The sequence below is a fragment of the Eumetopias jubatus genome, unplaced genomic scaffold (assembly GCF_037043125.1).
Source record: "Eumetopias jubatus isolate StellerSeaLion01/CBP00866 unplaced genomic scaffold, mEumJub1_p1.0 scaffold_12, whole genome shotgun sequence".
NCBI classification, from domain to species: Eukaryota; Metazoa; Chordata; class Mammalia; order Carnivora; family Otariidae; genus Eumetopias; species Eumetopias jubatus.
Genome location: NW_028274818.1, coordinates 84,662,096 through 84,682,698, shown reverse-complemented (window position 1 = coordinate 84,682,698; position 20,603 = coordinate 84,662,096). Strand labels below are relative to the sequence as shown.

General features: G+C 46.3%; 1 protein-coding gene across 3 annotated transcripts; it reads left to right on the top strand.

The window, feature by feature from the left end:
• Positions 1-3,447: 3,447 nt before the first annotated feature.
• On the top strand, positions 3,448-19,717 carry GP2 (glycoprotein 2). 3 transcript variants are annotated; one of them, XM_028091675.2, is made up of 10 exons: positions 3,448-3,547; positions 7,494-7,880; positions 8,752-8,862; positions 11,026-11,237; positions 11,727-11,875; positions 13,069-13,314; positions 14,371-14,533; positions 15,387-15,471; positions 16,724-16,768; positions 19,659-19,717. In XM_028091675.2, the coding sequence occupies exons 1-10, from the start codon at positions 3,448-3,450 to the stop codon at positions 19,715-19,717; spliced, it is 1,557 nt and encodes a 518-aa protein (XP_027947476.1). The 3 variants fall into 3 exon arrangements, with proteins under 3 accessions (XP_027947476.1, XP_087873139.1, XP_087873140.1); XM_088017013.1 differs by lacking the exon at positions 7,494-7,880 and adding an exon at positions 8,563-8,569 and having other exon boundaries at positions 3,466-3,549; XM_088017014.1 differs by lacking the exon at positions 7,494-7,880 and having other exon boundaries at positions 3,466-3,547.
• Positions 19,718-20,603: the final 886 nt, after the last annotated feature.

Genomic DNA, 20,603 nt, shown 5'->3' with positions numbered 1-20,603 from the left:
TATTTTTTTTTCCATTTGTTTACTCAACAAGTACTTACTAGGTGTTGGTTAGAACTGCAGACAAGATCCCTGTCCACAAAGAACTTAACAGCCTTCAGAGGGAGACAGATAAATTAGTAGGTAATTGAGTGGGATTGGAATCAGCCCAGAGAGGCACAGGAGCAGAAAAAAGATGCACCAGCAAGCCTGTGGTGTTCAGGAAAGTCTTCCTGGGAGAGGTGGACCTAAATATGTGGTAGGAGGCCAGACACAGTATGATCTGGGCAGAGGGAATAACACATGCAAAGGTCGGGAGGTGGGGAAGAGTTCAGAGAGCCACAGATTGGCTGGAGCATAGAATGTGTGGGGGAGAAGCTGTAGGTGAGGTAGGAGCTGTGGCCAGGGGTCAGATCCCAGGAAGCATGAAGTGACAGGAGTGGGGGATAATGCTGAGAGGTGATGCTATGGCATCTGGCTGAAGGAGAGGTAACAGAATCAAAGGGGGAAAAAGAGTGAAAGCAAGGAGACCCACTAGGCACCTGTTAAAAATCACCCTCATAAGATGACGGTAGCCTGAATTAGGGTTGGTGAAATGGGGCTAAAGAAGGAAAGACAAATTCAAGAAATACTTGAAAACTGACAAGTTGTGGTAATTACCGGGAATGTGAGACTGAGGGAGAAAGGAAGGAGCCAGGTTTCCAGCTTGGGTGACCAGGTGCATAGCGGTGCCATGGATTAAGACAGACGATGTAATGAAAAGGGAGAGATTTCGAGAATGGATGAGTTCAGATTTGAACCTGCTGAGTTAAAAGTGCCTCAAGCATCTCAGCCCAAGGAGAAAAGTCCAGCAGGCAGCTGGGTGGATGGATCCAATGTTCAAGGGAGTGGTCCGGAATGGAGATACAGATCTGAAACTCACCAGCCTGTCAATGGTACTAGAAACCAGGAGATAACTTGGCACCTTCCAGTGAGAGTTTACGGAGTGATGAGAAAAATGGGATCTATTGAGGACATCTGAAGGAAGAGGATAATGACAGAACAAGAATATCCTAATCAAGAAGACAGTGGCACAGGGGAGTCAGGGAGATGCAGAGTGTCTGGAGGAAGTAGCAAAAAAATGTACTGACAAGGGGCCAGAAAAAAATGCCTGAAGACATGGCCTTAGCAGGGTAGCTCTAACCACATGGTTCAGACTGGAATGGAGAAGTTGGAAGAGGGAAGGAGGAACTGATTGTTTTGTGGGCCCAGGTGAATTTTGGAATCCTGTATTTGTGGTGGTTTTAAGTTCCACATTTAGGGGATTTGTCTCCAAATGCACTAGGAGTAGAGAAGGTGGCTTGTAGTACCTTTTCTTTGCCCAGGTTGGGGTTTTGCTGGAAAGTGTTACCAATGCCAGGACGCCTGTGCTCCCTGCCTTCAGTAGCCTTGGCTCCTTCAGGAGTCCCAGAGAAACACAGAACAGCAATGACAACTTGTTCTGCAAAAGCTTCGATTCCCTTATTAATGCCACAATACCATGCCATAGAAGCCAGGTCCAAGCCTGACATTTCCAAGTCCAAGATCTATGGCTTCCTCTCCGTTCCATACCTTCCAATCTCTAGGGTAGCCCACATATTAGGAGGGATTGGAGGAGAGGTGATTCTGACACTTATTTGGTCTGTCCTTTGGTATTATTCCATGATTCAGCATCACCAAACTGGCCCTTCCCATACTCCTCAACACTGAGTATCTGAAGGTGGGTAGAGTCTATGGGCCAAAAATAGGAAAACACCCATCCCCCCCTTCCTTATTTATTCCCTTCCTCTAACTAGCCCCAAGTGGAGTGGCATCCAGACAGAAGCAGAAGTGTTCTAAGATTAGCTAAGAACACAAGGTACAATTGGAAATCTATTGTGCAAACAGTGCCTGTTTGATTTCTCTCACTTCCCTTTGGGTGTTAAGCTCCCTTCTGATTAGTGTTTGGTTTCTGGTAATAAATATGGCACCAGCTTCACTGGTTTATCGAGGGGTGCATTCTTCCGCTATTTTCTGTGGTAAATCACTTATCTTACCTACGCCCAACAAGACCAATGTATACCTGGGAGATTAACCCCAGTCCTATCTGGGCACCAATCATGGAGAGCCACGTGGGTAGGAAACTTCAATAAAAGTATGGTACACAGCAGGCTTTCCCACAGCTGACCAGAAGAGGACAGCTCTGTGTTCTTATCCCAAGGTAAGTCCTATTGCAAGCCCCAGCAGGCTTTTCTTCCAATCTTGGGGGCTCCCCCACCGCCCTTGACCCACTGGGATGTGCTAGGGTTGTTTGTTTCTGGAAACTTTCAGAACTTTCAGCCCGGTCAAGTGCTCCACATGTCACTCTGTGTCCAGCTCCACCATGATTCCAGCCATCTGCTGGCTACTCCAGGTCTAAAGATGCCCCTTCACCCTGTCCCTCCTCCAGGAACATAGGCACCTACTTGGGATCTCATCCCTAAGAATTACCAGCCCTGGGTGCTCTCTCCTAACATATTCATGGTATCCCCTCCAGAAACAGATGTCTAGCTTGAGTCTTCCAGAGGCTTTAAGAAGTCATCAACGATTTGCCCGTTGGAGGGAAGTTTCCCAGAAGAGGGACTGTTACTAATTTGAGTGTTGGCAGGCTCTTCACAGCTCTTTGTTTCTGCCCTCCGCATCCCCATTTACTTATTCATTATTGCTCAGACCTTTATTGAGCACCCCTTGTGTGCCAGACACCATGCTAGGAGCAAGCAATGGGGGCACAGTCTGACATGGTCCCACCCTCACAGGAAATCTGTATGCATCTAGGACACTTCAGGAGTCTTTTAGGACAGTGCCCAATACACCAGAACTAAGAAAGCAGCTGTTACTTTTGTCTGTAGACATTCATAGCACTGTAACTTTCCCTCTATCCAGTCTCCCAGAGCCTATACCCCTACTTGAGTCGAAACCAACCTGAGGGATTCTAGGACATCCTGCAGTGCCAGCCAGCTCTAAGCTTACCTTTGGTTTTCTTGCTGTCAATCTCATCCCCTTGGCAAGCCTCCTACCCTCACTACCCCACCTCCTCTCTGCAAGTCACACCTGCTTTAAAACAATACAGCCCTTCACGAAAGAAGTCATGGGTCCGTTTCTGCAAACATGGGCCTGTGGCCTTAAGCAAGCTATTTAACTTCCAGCATAGTGCCTGCATGTAGGAGGAGCTCAGTCAATATTTCTGGGATTAATATGCTCTGAGTCTCATCTCCCTCTTTATCTGTAAATGGGAGCAAGAATAGTACCTTCCCTGGCGGGGGGTTCAGAGCCTTAAATGAGCTAACGTATCCGAGGGCCTGAGTACAAGTCATGGTGCTGAACTGATGTGAATTCCCTTCTTAAGCTTATCCCCAGAGGAATGACCTCTGTCACCCTCATTGTATCTGAGTCTCTCCCTTCCCCTAGCTGCATGGAGAGTCTGCATGCTGCTGAATGACCTGCACATCTCAGCTTATGGAAAGGATGGGCTCTTATGTCTTGTGGCTGGCCTTGGCCTCCTGCATTCTGACCCTGGCATCTACAGAACAGCAAGGTGTGTGCTCTGCTTACCTGCCATCTCATATGCCCCGTAATACCTGGGGAGAGGGGGAGCGCAGAGAAGGCAGTTCAGGGTCAGTGAGGGGAACAGGGACATGTCTAAAGCGAAGACTGAGCAGCTAGAAGTCAAGGGGTGGAAGATGAGGGAAACTACAGCCATAAACTCTCAAAGAGCCAAATCGGAAATCCCCCCTGCAAGGACCATGGCGTCGGTTAACGTAACTTCCCATGCCCAGAATATGTGCAGCTCAGAGAGCCCAGATTCATGGGGACGTGAATCACCTAGTCACTCTGTGCCCTCGCTTTGGCAAGCACCTTCTCCTTCATCTGAAGGCTTGCTCATATGTAAAAAGAGAGGACTAGAGGTACTGATCTCTCGGTGATCATTTCAAAGATCTGCGGACTGGGCATCTTAGATGCTTGTAGGAAGGGTCCTCAGGCTTAACACCAGGCTGAAATTTCTGCCTGTGTCACCTGTGGAGGGGGCTGTGGGGAGGGGAAGGAGGGACTCAGCTCATGGCCTCCCTTGGGAAAACACAGTGTGTGTGCAGGAAATAATCCAAGAACAACAAGTACAGTGACTCCTTTCCTTAAAATAAGTACATACGTAAGCAAGGCTTGAAAATCTCTTTTTCAAAAAAGTCCCTCTAACGTGTATTACAAGAATGTGATCCTGTGTGTGTACCTGGTCCATAATTCAGGCATTCACATTGTTCAATAAATCAGAACTGGAGAAGAGAACCAGCATGAACTCCTATGAGGTCTCAGGGGCTGTGTTTGGCATTTTATACTTATTATCTCATTTAATCCTCTAGCAATGCTTTAGGGCTTTATTTCTCTAAAACGGGGGATACATCCTGAGAGGAGTACAGTGGTTCATGGCAAACTCTTAAAGAATTTTTTAATGGCTATGTATATTTTTTCATGCGTATCAGAAATGTGTAACTAAAAGGGGAACCCTCCTACACTGTTGGTGGGAATGCAAGCTGGTGCAGCCACTCTGGAAAACAGTATGGAGGTTCCTCAAAAAGTTGAAAATAGAGCTACCCTATGACCCAGCAATTGCACTACTGGGTATTTACCCCAAAGATACAAATGTAGTGATCCAAAGGGATCATGCACCATCAAACATGCACCAATGTTTTTAGCAGCAATGTCCACAAGAGCCAAACTATGGAAAGAGTCTAGATGTCCATCAACAGATGAATGGATAAAGAAGATGTGATACACACACACACACACACACACACACACACACACACACACACAGACACACAATGGAATATTATGTAGCCATCAAAAAATGAAATCTTGCCATTTGCAATGATGTGGATGGAACTACAGGGTATTATGCTAAGCTAAATAAGTCAATCAGAGAAAGACAAGTATCATATGATCTCACTGATATGTGGAATTTGAGAAACAAGACAGAGGATCATAGGGGAGGGGAGGGAAAAACGAAACAAGACAAAACCAGAGAGGAAGACAAACCATAAGAGACTCTTAATCTCAGGAAACAAACTGAGGGTTGCTGGAGTGGTGGGGGGTGGGAGGGATGGGGTGGCTGGGTGATGGACACTGGGGAGGGTATGTGCTATGGTGAGCGCTGTGAATTGTGTAAGACTGATGAATCACAGACCTGTACCCCTGAAACAAAAATATATTATATGTTAATTAAAAAAAATGTGTAACTAGTATATCATACCTATGGTATCACAGATATTATTCCTTAAGATGAAACAAATTTATAGAGAGTCATTGAAAGAAACATATTAAGTAGATAATTGGACAGGGGGACACAGATGTGGCAAACATTGTGACTTGAGGCTTAGGAATGGAGGGAGTTTGGCAACCACTAACTTGCAGGTGTTGTTTTGCAGACGAGTCTCAGGGGAGTCAAACCACCTGTCAAGGTCATCCTTGATGACCTAAATCCAGCAGGTGTGGAGCTGGATTTAAACCCAGACTGACCAATCCACCCCTTCACTTCTCAGCCTCCTCATAGATCATAGTTCCTGAATCCGTTAAAAACCATGAGATCGGGGCGCCTGGGTGGCTCAGTTGGTTAAGCGACTGCCTTCGGCTCGGGTCATGATCCCGGGATCCTGGGATCGAATCCCACATCGGGCTCCCGGCTCAGTGGGGAGCCTGCTTCTCCCTCTGACTCTCTCCCCTCTCATGCTGTTTCTCTCTTGCTCGCTCTCTAATAAATAAATAAAATCTTAAAAAAAAAAAAAAAAAAACCATGAGATCGGGGCGCCTGGGTGGCTCAGTTAGTTAAGTGTCTGTCTTTGGCTCTGGTCATGATCCCAGGATCCTGAGATAGAACCCCACATCGGGCTCCCTGCTCAGTGGGGAATCTGCTTCTTCCTCTCCCTCTACCCCTCCCCCCAACTCCTGCGCTCTCACTCTCACTCAAATAAATAAATAAAATCTTAAAAACAAAAACAAAAACAAAAAACATGATATCAAGGGCTCCTGGGTGGCTCAGTCGGTTAAGAGGCCAACTCTTGATTTCGGCTCAGGTCATGCTTTCAGGGTGGTGGGATCGAGCCTTGCATGGGGCTCTGTACTTAGCAGGGAGTCTGCTTGAGATTCTCTCCCTTCCCCTCTCCCTCTGTCCCTCTCTTCTCCTCTCTCTCTCAAAAATAAATAAATAAATCTAAAAAAAAAAAAAAGCCCCATGAGATGAGCAAAATCAGAAATGGTCCTGTTAGAGCAGTGGTTCTCCACTGGGGGTGATTTGGGCAATGCTTGGAGATAACTTCCAGGAGGAAGGAACTACGGGAATCTAATGAGAAGGGCCCAGGAAAGCTGCTAAACATCCTGCAATGCATGGGACAGCCACCCACAACACAGAATTATCCAGCCCCAAACATCAGTAGGGCTCAGGTTGAGAAATCTTGTGTTAGATCTATACCTATTAATAAGGGGTAATGTCTATGATGTATTAAGTAAAATATGTAAGTGGGAAAAAAAGTTGTACAGCATTAAACCCATTTTTAAAAATCCCTATATTTTAAACATATGCATAGAAAGAGTCTGAAGACTATACAGCAAATTTATGGTTACTTCTAGGGATGGAATGGGCTTATGACAACTTTCATTTCTACTTTATTCATTTTAATGACCTTTGAGGTTTTTCCAGTGAGCCTGTATTATATTTATAATACATTGGTCAGACAGGACCACAGTGTATGGTTACAGAGGGGAGCACTGCACAACTTGAGAGCCAGAGAGAGTGCACTGAGTTCAATGTGAAGGATGCCCCCTTGGAATTGTGCAGGGTGGAGACCTCGGTGTTCTTTTTTTTAAAAAGATTTATTTATTTATTTATTTAATTGACAGAAAGAGAGAGACAGCGAGAGAGGGAATACAAGCAGGGGGAGTGGGAGAGGGAGAAGCAGGCTTCCCGCTGAGCAGGGAGCCCAATGTGGGGCTCGATCCCAGGACCCTGGGATCATGACCTGAGCCGAAGGCAGACGCTTAACGACTGAGCCACCCAGGCACCCCGCCCTTGGTGTTCTTAATGCCTACAAAATATCACACACAAAGTCCTCATTATTATTCTGACCCTAAGATGATGAAGGCCGACATGTAATGAATGGGTTGTGTGCCTCATTTCTTCATTGGGGTCCTTAAGCACCTTCAAAAATCAAAACAGAGTGTGTGGGGGGCATCTGGGTGGCTCAGTGGCTTAAGCATCCAACTCTTGATTTCCGCTCAGGTCATGATCCAAAGTCGTGAGATCAAGCCCCATGCTGGGCTCTGCACTGAGTGTGGAGCCTGATTGAGATTCTCTCCCTCTCTCTGTCTGCCTGCCCCCTCCCACTCTAAAACAAAACAAAATGAGAGTGTGTGTGTATGTGTGGAGGGGGACGGTTAAAATCCTGTGGGCTCTGAGGATGCTCAGTAAACCCAAGCGCACTGTTGCTTTCCAGATGACAGAAACTCCACCCTCATTCGTTCCTATGACCCCTGCCAGAATTACACCCGCCTGGATGAACCCTCACGGAGTATGGAGTACACAGGACAGGGCCAGCTGTGTGACAGGGACAAGAATGGATGGTACCGCTTTGTGGGAGACGGAGGAGTGAGGTTGCCAGAGACCTGTGTCCCAATGTACCGATGCCAGACAGATGCCCCTATGTGGCTGAATGGGACTCACCCCACCCTGGAGGAGGGCATTGTCACCCGCACCGCTTGTGCCCACTGGAGCGGCAACTGCTGTCTCTGGAAGAGCAAGGTGCTGGTGAAGGCCTGCCCAGGCGAGTTCCATGTGTACCAGCTGCAGGGCACCCCCAAGTGTAGTCTGAGGTACTGCACAGGTGAGCGGCAGAGAGCCGGGGATGGCTGGGGGGTGGGGCCCCCTGGTGAGGAGCCCAGGCATCAGCAGTGAGTGAGGCAGATCGGGAGACTAAGCGGAACGGCCTGGACTCAGCTTCCGCGTGTTACTGCCCAGTGGGGATGTCACCCAAGGTTGCTGGGCCTTCCAACATTTCAAGGAAAGCCAGAAATTCAGAGTTGAGGGCAAAATCTCCTGATATAAATATATATCTCCATATGTGTAGCATGATATGAAGAACACAAGCTCATTCAGATTTAGATCCCATTTGGGCAGTTTAATTTACCTCTCTGAGCTTTAGTTTTCTGATCTGAAAAAATGGATGATGGCAAAAGTCACAGCCAATGCATAGTGTCCCTGCTCCAATCCAAAGTGCTTTAGACTAGGAACTCATTTAATGCTCTCACCAGCCTCATGAGATACAGGTACTATATAACTACACCTGATGAGAGGTCTGGGGCACAGAGAGGTTAAGCAGCTGTCCCAATGTCACAGAGCAGGAACATGACAGAGCTGGGATTTGAACCCAGACACTCTAGTTCCATGATCTATATACCTAACCATTATGCTACCCAGTTTCATACACTTACCATGAGAACTGAATGAGCTAATTTGTGGAAAGTCCTCAAACAGTGTCTGCCACGTAGTTAGCGTTAGGATGGCAGCCTCTGGGTTCTCACTTCACTGGACTGGGAATCAGAAAATCTGAGTTTGAGACTTGACCCTTCCACTATGTATCGCACACCCTTGCAGCAGGACTTCCGGGCCCTGGTAGAATGACAGAGTTGGCCTTGGTGTCCTCAGATCGCTTTGTTCTGCATTCTAATCCCCTTCCTCTGTGCCTCACCCTGGAGACCCCTACACTGTGAAGAACGAGTGTGAGAATGCCTGCCGCCCGGAGGAAGAATGCAGCTTTCTCAATGGCACCTGGGACTGTTACTGCAGACAGGACCTCAACAGCTCTGGTGAGTGGCTCAGCAGGTCTGCGCAGTGGGAACGATGCTGGTCTGAGCAGGCAAGGCAGCAAGGAGGGAGTTGCAGAGGGTCAGGACAAGGTGTGGACCAGAGTCAGTGGGGATGGAACTGAGGTCAGGGAAAAGGTTCTCAAAGCCATCTGCAAGGATGGGAGAGCAGGGATGGAACAAACTGCCAGGTCAGTCTTTGGATCGCAGCCTCAGGAAGCAGCTCTGGCATGGGTGAGCTTGGCCCATGAGGGACAAAGGTACTGAGGACAAGAACTCTGCAAACGTGGGAGCTGCATTCAAATATCTGCAGAGTCTACATGTGAGGACATGTACAGACTCCTATGCCAGTCCTGAATTTGCGACGTAGTAGCTCTCTGGGGCCTGGGACAAGGCACCTAGACTTTCTGAGCCTTAATGTCCTCATCTGTAAATGGGACTAAGATAATAGTAAAAATAAGCACCATACAGGGCAAGCAGTCCAAATGGGCAGGCTTTTGAGGTGATAAGGTTCTTGTCCCAGGACGTAAACAAGCAGAGGCACATGACTAATGGGTACAGACGCCATAAACAAGCCCTAAGCCCTGGATGGGGGTTGAATGAATTTCCCAATGAGATTATTTCCTTCCCTCCTAGAATTCTAATTAGGGCCTTTGACTCTTGCCCTTGGCATAAGCATGCCTTCCTCTGAGCACACTCCTAGTCCCTGTGGAAAAGAAAGTGTTCTAGACAGTGGGGCAAGAACAAGCATGTGTTTGGAGAACTGGGCTGCAGTGTGGACCAAGTGGTGCTTGGGTGTGCCTAGCAGGAGCGGGCTAGGGATGAGGGGAAGGACTGGAAGGAAACAACCCTGCTCTCCATGAAGGCTCTTTCTGCTCATTGGGTAGACAAGCCCCCAGAGGCTTGGGGTGGTCTCCCAGGATTTGGGCCATCACAGAATCAGATGTTGGGATTTCAAGGATGCTCTTCCTATACCTGGAGACTCCAAGGGCATCCTTGGCAGGTCCTCTCTGATTGGGTGGGCGGGTGGCCTGCCTCGAGTCTTCATGACTGAGTGGCTATTCAGCAAGTCCCCATTGCTTCCAGGCACAACCCAATTGTGATCTGGCTTTTGCTTACTTCTCCATCTCTCACACTCCACCCCCGCCCATTCTAAGTTCCTGTACCTCTGAGCTCCGCATCTCTGTAAACACACCATCCTCTCTCCCATCACCACACTTTTGCCTCTGCTGTTCCCTTAGCCAGGGGTGCCCCTCACTTGCCCTATGCACCTGCAAAACTCCTACTCCCGACCAAGTTCCAGCCCTCGGTGAATCCTTCCCTGACATAACTGACAGATTCAGATATACCTTCTTGTGTTTCCCTCTGCACCTAGAACTTACTTGGTTAGTACTTTCATCATACTGCACCTTAATAAGCTGTTGACATGCTGATTCTGACACAAGACCAAGCAATCCTCATGGGCTGGGTCCATGTTTTCTTTATTTTTGTGTTGAATGTGCCTCGCACATGGAGAAGGTGGTTAGTAAATGTATTTGAATCAATGCATTCATGAATACAATCAAAATGGTATTTCTTTTCATTTACTATCCATCCCCCTATCAGAATGTTAGCTCCATAAATAAGGGTGGGGATTTTGTCAGTTTTGACAAACGCTGTATCCCCAGTACCTAGAACAGTACAGACAATAAATGCCCAAGATGCATTTGATGAATAAATGCTGAACAAATGAATGGAATGAATCAGTGAATGAACGAATGAATGAAAGAAATGAGCAATGGCTTTGAACCTAGTCAGATGCGCTGGCTTCACAAAGCCAGGGAGTAGGAGTAGTATATACCTACCCTTGATTCTAATCTGGAATGCAGGATAGTCCTGCTTCTCTAGAGACCCCGATCCCCAGAGACCCTGATCCCCAATCCCCAAGACATGAAAGGCCTCTCTATACCTGCACATAGGATGCTTAGAAATCTGGGACCAGGGGCTTTTTTGCCAACCTCACCCACTACAAGCCTAGGTGTGAATCCCACCTAGGTCTCAGGCCCCTATTAGTCTACCCAACTCCCCAGTGGATATGATGGCTTTTCCAAAGGGCAGGGAATGTGGGCTCTGCCCACTGCTTCCAGAGCCCTGTCTACTCCACCTATCCCCTTCTCAACTTTTCAGATGTCCACAGTTTGCAGCCTCAGCTGAACTGTGGAGCTGAGGAGATCAGGGTGTCACTGGACAAGTGTCAGCTGGGAGGCCTGGGTTTTGGGGACAAGGTCATTGCCTACCTGCGAGACTGGAACTGCAACAGCATCACGCAAAGAGAGGAGAGAAACTGGATATCTGTGACTAGCCCTACTGAGGCTAGGGCCTGCGGAAACATTCTGGAGGTGAATGGTGTTTACACCACTGCTGCCAGAGGGTGGGGAGTTGGGCTGTGGAGCTATCTCAGTAGCTATGAGACCTTAGACAAGTCACTTAGCCTCTCTGGGCCTCTAGTAATATGTGAGATTACACATGTTGGTTCACATAAAGAGCTTAGAACAGGTTTGCTGCTTGAGCTCAATAAATGTAAGCTATGATAATGATTATTTTAATTAGGGGTGATGTGGGAGGGGTCAACATGGGAGCAAGCATGGTGGTTGCTGACTGTCCCCAAGGGCCAAAAATTACTGTTCTAGTTTTTGATCTGGGATTCTCACTCCCCTTCCCATAAGGCATTAGAGCCACTAAAGGGAAGAGGCCCACATGCTTCCTGGAGATCAGAAGGCAGGGTGGCAGGATGATGGAGAGCATCAACCTTGCAGTCAGGCAGGCCTGAGTTCTAGATATACCTGCACACACATAAACATATATGTGGTCTTGTTTTTATGCCAAAGAGAAATGGAACCCATGCCATCTACAAAAACACCCTCTCCGTGGCCAATGAGTTCATCATCAGAGACACCATCCTCAACATCAATTTCCAGTGTGCCTACCCACTGGACATGAAAGTCAGCCTCCAAACTGCCCTGCAGCCCATTGTAAGGTACAGCACTGACCCTTGCCCTTTGATCTATAACCCTGACACTGATCACATTCACTTCAGGCAAAGCTTAAGATGTCCTCAGATTGCTGCCTACCTCCTACAGGAGCTCTCACTCTTTCCATCATTCATCTGCAAATATTTGTTGATCACAGATTAATGTTCAGCATGCACAAGGCAGACACAGAATATTTTGTGGCTATTAAAGATTATTATTAAGAAGCAATGCAGCAACATGAAATAATGTTAATTAAATATGCTAAGGAACAAAAACACACCACGGTTTCATTTATCTTGAGGAAGACAGGAATTAAGCAACTAATTATACCAATCATTATTTACAAGCGAGATGAGTGCAATGTGGGAGAAGCACAGGGTGTTGTGGGATCAGGGAACAAGGGTCCCTGATCTAATCTTCGTGGGGTGGGGATAGTGGGAGCAGGAAGGCTTCCCCGCAGATGTGGGATTTAAGCCAGGATCAGCTTTGATTGGATAAACAGCACCCTCAATTCACTAGAAGTAGAACCAAGTAGCAATTTGGGTGGGGATCCATTTGAAAGAGGCTTTCATCTATTTTGGTCACTACTGTCTCCCTGTGGAATGGATTCCTCAGCATTTAGATGCCAATAGACTTGCTGGGGGATTTTCCGAGGGTGTCAGAACTCCATGGTGCCCTTTCCATCCCCTCATTGCCTCCTGGGCTCACAGAGTAGCATAATTAGGACTAGTAATTTTCTAGTTCAGTGGTTTTCAGACTGTATTGTGTTGGGGCCCCAAGTTTCATAGTAAATAAAAATTAAAGCCATTCCTCTTTTAAAATGGATGTTTCACTGGATGATTCCCTGGTAGAGGGAGGAGAACTGCTGCTAAAAACGGTGAGCCCACGGGACTGATCCCATTGTACAGGGGGGAAGACAGAGGTGTGCACTTGCCGTTATTCTGTGAGTGAAGGAGATATGAGTGATCTGTGAGGCAGGGAGAATGGGTGGAGATCCCAGAGACACACTCGTCTGCTTGTCAAGGTTAGTGCCTAGCAGATACTAAATGCTTGATTTAAATGGGTGATTGAATAGTTCCTTTAGGAACCAAAGATGTGCCTTCACCTTCATAGCTTCACACAAGGGCAGGGCTGGATTTATTTTGTTCTCACTGGTGGAAACCTAACGTTTCCACTCTTACGGCTTTCCTCTTCTCAGTTCTCTGAACATCAGTGTGGACGGGGATGGAGAGTTCACTGTCAGGATGGCCCTGTTCCAAGACCAGAACTACACATCTCCTTACGAAGGGGCCGTAGCTGTTCTGACTGTTGAATCCATGCTCTATGTGGGAGCCATCTTGGAGAGAGGGGACACCTCCCGGTTTAACCTGTTGTTGAGGAACTGCTATGCCACACCTACCAAAGACAAGACTGACCCTGTGAAATATTTCATCATCAGAAACGGGTAACGGGCAACTCTGGGTTATCTTTTGGCCTGAAAAGGATTTTGGGGGGCAGAAAGATCACCACGGCCCTGCCTGGCAGTTGTGTAAACTGGCTTACCTCTTCTGGAAAATAATTTGGCATTACATATCATGACCATACTTTTGACCCAGGAATATTACTCCTGACGTTTTAGCCTAAAGCATTAATACAAAATAGGTCAGCAAGATAAAGAAATGCCAATTATTTTTCATTTCAGTATCCTTTATAACTTTGGAAATAGGTTCACAGTTCAAAAATAGAGATCCATTAAGTAATGATGGGCTATTATACAGATACTAACTGACTAATCAACATGAAAATGGCATGATAAGTGTTATGAGACAAAATATCATTGAAATTGCTAACTGGCAAAAACAAAGGGAAAAGGCATATCCATAGATCATGATTCAAACCATGGTAAGTAACAATATTAGCTAATATTTATCATTGAGATTAGTTATGTGCCATGCACTGTGTCACTAAATGCTCACATCCACCCCAGGAGGTACGGATTACTGTCTCCGCACTACAGACAAGAAAAGTGAGGCTCAGACAGGTTAAGTCATCTGCTAATGATATTTAGCTAGAAAGTGGTTCTGGCTGGAATTTGAAGCAGTCTATTTCACCTCAGAGACTGCACCCCACAAAACTGAAACCACATGGGCTGATGAATAAATGTCTTAGAAGGGGTGCCTGGGTGGCTCAGTTCGTTAAGCATCTGCCTTTGGCTCAGGTCATGATCTCAGGGTCCTGGGATCGAGCCCCACATCGGGCTCTGTGCGCAGTGGGAAGTCTGCTTCTCCTTCTCCCTCTGCCCCTCCTCACCCCACATGCTCTCTCTCTGTCTCAAAAAAATAAACCTCTTGGAGGAAACCCGGAGGAATAAAAGTCTATGTCAGGATGGAGGGAATCAGGGAACTCTTTAATTCTCTGTGATGATGTTTTTATACTGGATACAGATTAAAGATACAGCCAAGGGCCTCAGGTCCCTTGAGCTGTTCTAAAAGTTAGACCCTTGCCCCTGTCACCCTCCCAGCTGCCCAAATCAATATGATTCCACCATCCGTGTGGAGGAGAATGGAGTGTCCTCAGAAAGCCGGTTCTCAGTTCAGATGTTCATGTTTGCTGGAAATTATGACCTAGTTTTCCTGCATTGTGAGATTCATCTCTGCGATTCCCTTAATGAACAGTGCCAGCCGGTGAGTAACTCTTTAGAGTGAACTATTCAGAGTTTCATATGGGGCCTGGTACCTGGTAGTCTCACCATATATATTTATTGGAATTATGGATGAATGGAAAGGAGGGAGGGAGGGGAAGAAAGAAGGAGGAGAAGAAAGAAAAAAGGATGAATGGATGGACATTCAATCTCCAAAAAGCCCATGTGTATATAATTATATACAGGAAGCAGATTAGACAAAGGAGCCTGCCCACTAAGTTTCCTGGGCACAAGACATATTTCGAATGATTTCATAATAGTTGACCTTTTAAGTGCTTATTCCATGTCAGGAATTGCACTAAAACTTTCATATGCCTTATCTAATTAAATTCTCACAACAACCCTTGAAGTAGATTCTTTTATTGACCTCATGGTACAGATGAGGACACTGAGCTTCAGAGAGGTCTTCCGCCCAAGGGCAACACGGCTAGAAAACATCAGAGCTGGGAGGTAATTCCAGTGTCCATGCTCTTAACCCCTGTTTGGTACTGCCTGCTAGTAGTTGGCATTTGTTGAGTGCTGACTATGTGCCTGGGTGTTACAGACACATTCATTTTAACCTTTACAACCAAGAAGGTATTACTTAATAGTAATAGAGAGGTGAAGTCATTAGTCCCAAATTAGACAGCTAGAAGAGAGTGGAGATGAGATTCAAACCCATGTTTGTTTGACTTGACAGGAAGAATTTTCTAGACTGAGAAAACCACAGCCTCAGAGTCAGGGCCACATGATGGGTGGGGTCCCATTCTTGGGCCAGATTCTTGTCCCATTGCAGGGACAGCCTGGATAGGAACTGTGATTTTAAATTTTGATATGAGATTTCTCCATCCCCACAGTCTTGCTCAAGAAGTCAACTCCGCAGTGAAGTAGTGGCTATCAATCCAGCCCAGGTTCTAGATTTGGGACCCATCACTCGGAGAGGTGAGTGGCTAACTTCTGGTGAGAAGGCCAACTGGTCAAGTTCTGACAGTTAACCACAGATGCCTGGGGTCACCACCCTAACAACCTAGAGCCTTTTCTGCCTCCTCACTGCAGCCCCCACCAGTGAATCTATCTTTCCATGAGGTGCTTTGGGTAATAATAATAGCACTTGCCATTTGTGCTGAGCCTCCTATGTGCTAGAGACCAGGCTAAGCTTTCATCATCCATCAAATCCCTTCATTCTCCTGACTGAGTCCGTTTTACAGGCAAGAAACTGAAGTTTGGAGGGATTAAGTGGCTCACCCCAATCACTCAGCTCATGAGGAGCTGGAGTTAGAATTGAACCCAGCTCAGACTGATTCTACAGCATATGTCCTTTCCCTTATTCCTCCTGCCAGGTCCCCTTACCTCAGCCCCTTTTGGGTGAGGTCTAGGTTCTAACCCAACTTTGTTTTCTGGTGAATGACTGTTTTTCAAAATCCAGTTATAATATTCTGGGGCATGATGTAGGGGAAGCTTTCTAACTGTCCCACAAATGCTTATCCATCCTACCCATGGGTTAGCACTACTGTGGTGGTTTTTATTCCTGCTGGAATGGAGGAGTCAAAAAACCCAGAAGAATGAAAGCAATTTTTTTTTGTCCTAAAGAAATTAGGATGCAGTAATGCTAGTAACAACAGCAATGACAGTAATAGTAATAACCCATGTGGCTGGCACCATACAAAACATTTATATGCATCATCACATGGAAGGCTCACAACAGCCTAAGGAGGTAAGCACTATTTCCACTTCCATTCTCCAGGTGAGTAAACTGAGGCTGTCTTGTAAAAAAGGCTTTGCCCTGAGTTGTCCTGCCTCTTTACTGAGCCCTCAACTTGAAGCTTCATGTGGTATCACAGAGTAGTTGGAGGGTTAGGAACTTTCATTTTGGAATCAGAGAGATGGAAGTTCAAATCCCAGCTTTACTACCTACAACAAGGTCAACTTAGCCTTGGTCAACTGAGCCTCAGTCTTCTCATCTGTTGAATGGGGACACAAATATTTTCCTCATAAATCTGCTGGAAGAACTAAGTTTCAAATGCATGAAATGGGCTTAGAAATGGAACTGCTAAATAAAAGACACCTCAACAGTGTGGGTGGCCAGGTCAGTGGCCATGGTGGCCGGGTCCAGGAGGACTTGGAGCAGCTATGGCCACAGTGCCAGTTACAGGCACATGACTGAGGAAACCTTCACCTCTGCTCTTGTCCCCAGGCACTCCATCTCTTGGCGTCGTGAACGGAACCCCCAGCTCTGCAGGTACATCATTATCTCCTGCCTCTCCCGCTGCCCTCCCTCCCAACCCTCTCTTCTTCTTCTTTTCAATTCAGTGCACATTGATTTAGCCTGTGCTGGTGACTATGGACACTGAAATGAATCAGTTCCAAGTGTGGTTCTTGAGATGCTCATAGTCTAGTGCAGGGGCCAGTCATTTAACAATAAATACTTACTGGGTGCCTACCATGTGCCAGGCATCATTTTAGATGCTGCAGATATAATAGTGAACAGGATACACCAGGTGCCTGCCCTCATGGAGCTTATGTTACAGTGTGGGAAACAGGCAATAAAAAGTTAACAAGATAATTTAGAAAGAAAAGAGGGTGATATGATAGAAAGTTACCAACATGGGTAATAACGTCTCACATGTAAATGAAGTCCAGAGGCAAGCAATCCAGGGCTCCTGGGGTGGCACCACAAGGTCACCAAGAATCAAGTTCTTTTAAGCTCTTCCCGTCCACGTTCTTCATCCTCACGGTCCAAGATGGCAGCCAGAGCTCCAATCTTCATATCTAGTTAGCAGGATGGAAGGAATATGGAAAAAGTCACAGAGTGTTAAGGAACATTCCTGGAAGCTGAAACCTTATACTTCCACTTACATCTCATTGGCCAAAGCTTAGTCACACCTGGCTGCAAAGGAAGCTGGGAAATGTAATCTTTATTCTGGGTGGCCATGTCCTGAACCAATGTTTGATGGTTCTATTTATAAGGCAAGAAGGAAAAATAAATATCAGAATGGGTAAATGGCCAGAAAAATGTTCAGAGGAGGTGATATTTGAATGCAATGAGAAAAAGGAACCAGGTTTGCAAATAATAAAGGAACAAGCCCTATAGGGGAATGAACAATTGCAAAAATGAGACAGTCATATAAGCAAATAAATCACAAGCAAGTAGATAGTGTGGCAGGAGCACAAAGAAGAGTAATTAACTGTACTGGATAAGGTCAGGCAAGAATTTCAGCAGATGGCAACATCTGAATGGGGTTTTGGTGGGTGACCTGGAGTTTAACAGGGAGACCAATCCAAGAAATGTATTTTGGACCAAAGGGAAAGCAATGCTACTAAGATTTTACTGCCCCCTCTTCCCAATACACAGATGACCTATATTGGTGAACGCACACCATGAAAAAGTTCTTTCCATCCTTAATTCTCCAGTTAGAGAACAGCCTAAAAGTTTCCAAATAAGGTCAAGATGGCCTCTCCACACTTAGTGCTAATATTCAGACAACGCTCAGAAAAGTAGCGCTCATCAGAGAGAGGGGTTAGAGCTCAGACTAAAAGGAGCTTGAGAGCAGACCTCACGTCTCGTTCACTTCTCCCAATATTTCAGGTTAGCGCAGTGCCTGCAGCAGCCTGATTTCCCAGTAGAGTTTGCCAAACTGACTAATTTCTAGAGTTGGCAGTGGATTCTGGAGCCTTCTGGAAGAAAAGAGGAGCAATCTTATGTGGAATGAGACCACCACAAGAGGGCACTTATGGTGTTCATTGTTTGCTATCTCCCAGAAACATGATTGACGTTTTAAAATTAACTGAACATCAGCCTGTGTTTCAAAAATACAAACTGGTTGTCATACACTAATATTTCAAAAAAATTATGATATTCTTCACTTCCTTCTAGGACATCAACAAGTTACTTTGAAATTTGTGGGATGGAAAAAAAGTTATAATCTTGTAGTACAGTGGGAGGGGGTACACATGCCTCCCCAAGGCCCCCAAATACAAGGCATCTATCACCCAGGATCCACACCCTTCATTAACACTGAGTATATGGTCATTTTCAGAGGAGATATGATCCCAACCCTCCCAGATCTTAGAGTCTAATATTCAAAACTGACACTTATATGGTGTTTATTATGTGCCAGGCACTGTTCTAAATGCTTGATATGAATTTACTCACTTAAGCCTTACAAAAGTCACATGAAGTAGGAACTGCTTGTGATATTTCAATTTTGCATACAGATAAACTCAGTCATGGTGAGATGGTGAGGCTCAGTAACTTGCCTGGGCCTGCACAACTAGTTGTAGAGCTATGATTCTTTTTTCAAGATTTTATTTATTTATTTGACAGAGAGAGAGCGTGCACAAGTGAGGGGGAGAGGGAGAGGGAGAAGCAGACTCTCTGCTGAGCAGGGAGCCCGATGCAGGGCTCGATCCCAGGACCCTGAGATCATGACCTGAGCCAAAGGCAGACGCTTAACTGACTGAGCCACCCAGGCACCTCTAGAGCTGGGATTCTAAGCTAAGAAGTCAGGCTTCAGAGGTTTATTAACCTCTGTGTCTTTCTGCCTCTTTAGTATTAGCATAAGTAATGTTAGCTGCTATGACAAACAATCCTCAACTTTCTGTGCCTTTACACAATAGTTTATTTCCCACTAAATCACTGGGGGATGCAGTTCTGTGCTTTGCAGTCATTAGGAAGTCAGGCTCTTACCTTCTGGTAACTTCTGGCAACTCCACTGTCCCCGGCAAGTCCTCTGCTGGATCCTTGGCATCTGGTCCCTGGATGGTGGATGAGAGAGAATGGAAAATTATGTAGGAGGTTTTAAGGACCAGGTCTAGAAATGGCATGTATAATTTTTACCCATATTCCACTGGCCAGATTCAATCATGTGATCTCACCTACCTGCAAAGGAGGCTGGGGGAAAATTGCCTTCCAATGTGCCCAAAGGAATATGAAAAAGTGTTTGATGATTAGATAGCTTTGCCTCTACCACATGACCCCTTTGCCACTTCCCAGGGGCTGTAGCCTAGAACAGATATTAAGGATACTTTGCCTTTCTTGTCCTTGTAAGGTAGAGGATAGAAAGGCTAGCTTGCTTTGGCTGTTGAGTTACAAAGCCCAACACTTGACAGACATCTCTCTTATATTTCAGGGTTCCTGGTGGCCTGGCCCATGCTTCTCCTGCCTGTGCTCCTGGCTGGGTTGTTCTGAGAGCTCAGATGAGCAACTGGCCTTGAAGCTCATGTTCTTCCCTCTGGCAATGGCTTCCAGTCACCCATCGGCTATGCTGGTTCTCTCTCCAAATCACGTAGACAATCTTGGTGTTTATAGACTCTGGGCCAGGCTAGGTTTGGGGAAAGGGAAGATATTTCCCTTGCTCAACACTCTCTGTGCCTGTATATCCCTCTTTTTCTCATGGTGGGGCCCTGTTGGCCTGGCCTGGCCTGACTTCCTCATTTATTAGCAGGATCTTGGAGCCAGAATTGCTCCGTGCTTCTGTGGCTCCAGCCTTGACCAAAAATGTATCATGTGTTAGTCTGTAACTCCAGGGAAGTGGGGCTGTGTCATTGGGCGGTGCGGGGGAGAAAGGGGATGAGCTTGTAAAAAAGGCACCTCCCATGGTTCCTTCCCAAGTACCCCCCTGTTCTTACTGCTGATGAATTGAACAGACTGATCCTTGCTTTAATCTGTGTCCTCTGATGTATTTCCGTCATGGTCTCAATAGTGCCCATGGGAATAAGTTGTAAAGGGTCCACTTTTGGAGACTCTACTCCAGGGAAGACTGGTTCCCATTGCTCCCCTGTCCCCCACCATACCGTAGACATGCTTTGATGTGCCTAGGAGTAGGCAAAAACCTACCCTAGGACCCAAATGCTGGAGGAACTGCTTGATTTGGATGCAGAGATGCTGTCACTCCAGAATATACCTCTAGCTGTGAATAGTAGTGCACTTGCTCTGAAGTAAGCAAGAAGTCCCAGTGGAAAATGCTGTGTCAATCCTGCCATGGGGATATAGCAGCAGCGCCTGAGGGATGAGTGAAGTCCCTTTCTGGAAACCTCTGATGGGCCCTCATAAAACACTCCACAAAGATGCCACA

Excerpts from the sequence above, each read along its gene's own strand:
- GP2 (XM_028091675.2), top strand. The coding sequence starts at position 3,448 with ATGACCTGCACATCTCAGCTTATGGAAAGGATGGGCTCTTATGTCTTG. Across the intron at positions 3,548-7,493 it reads GGCATCTACAGAACAGCAAG|ATGACAGAAACTCCACCCTC; the intron begins GTGTGTGCTCTG and ends GTTGCTTTCCAG. Across the intron at positions 11,238-11,726 it reads CCTGCGGAAACATTCTGGAG|AGAAATGGAACCCATGCCAT; the intron begins GTGAATGGTGTT and ends TTTATGCCAAAG.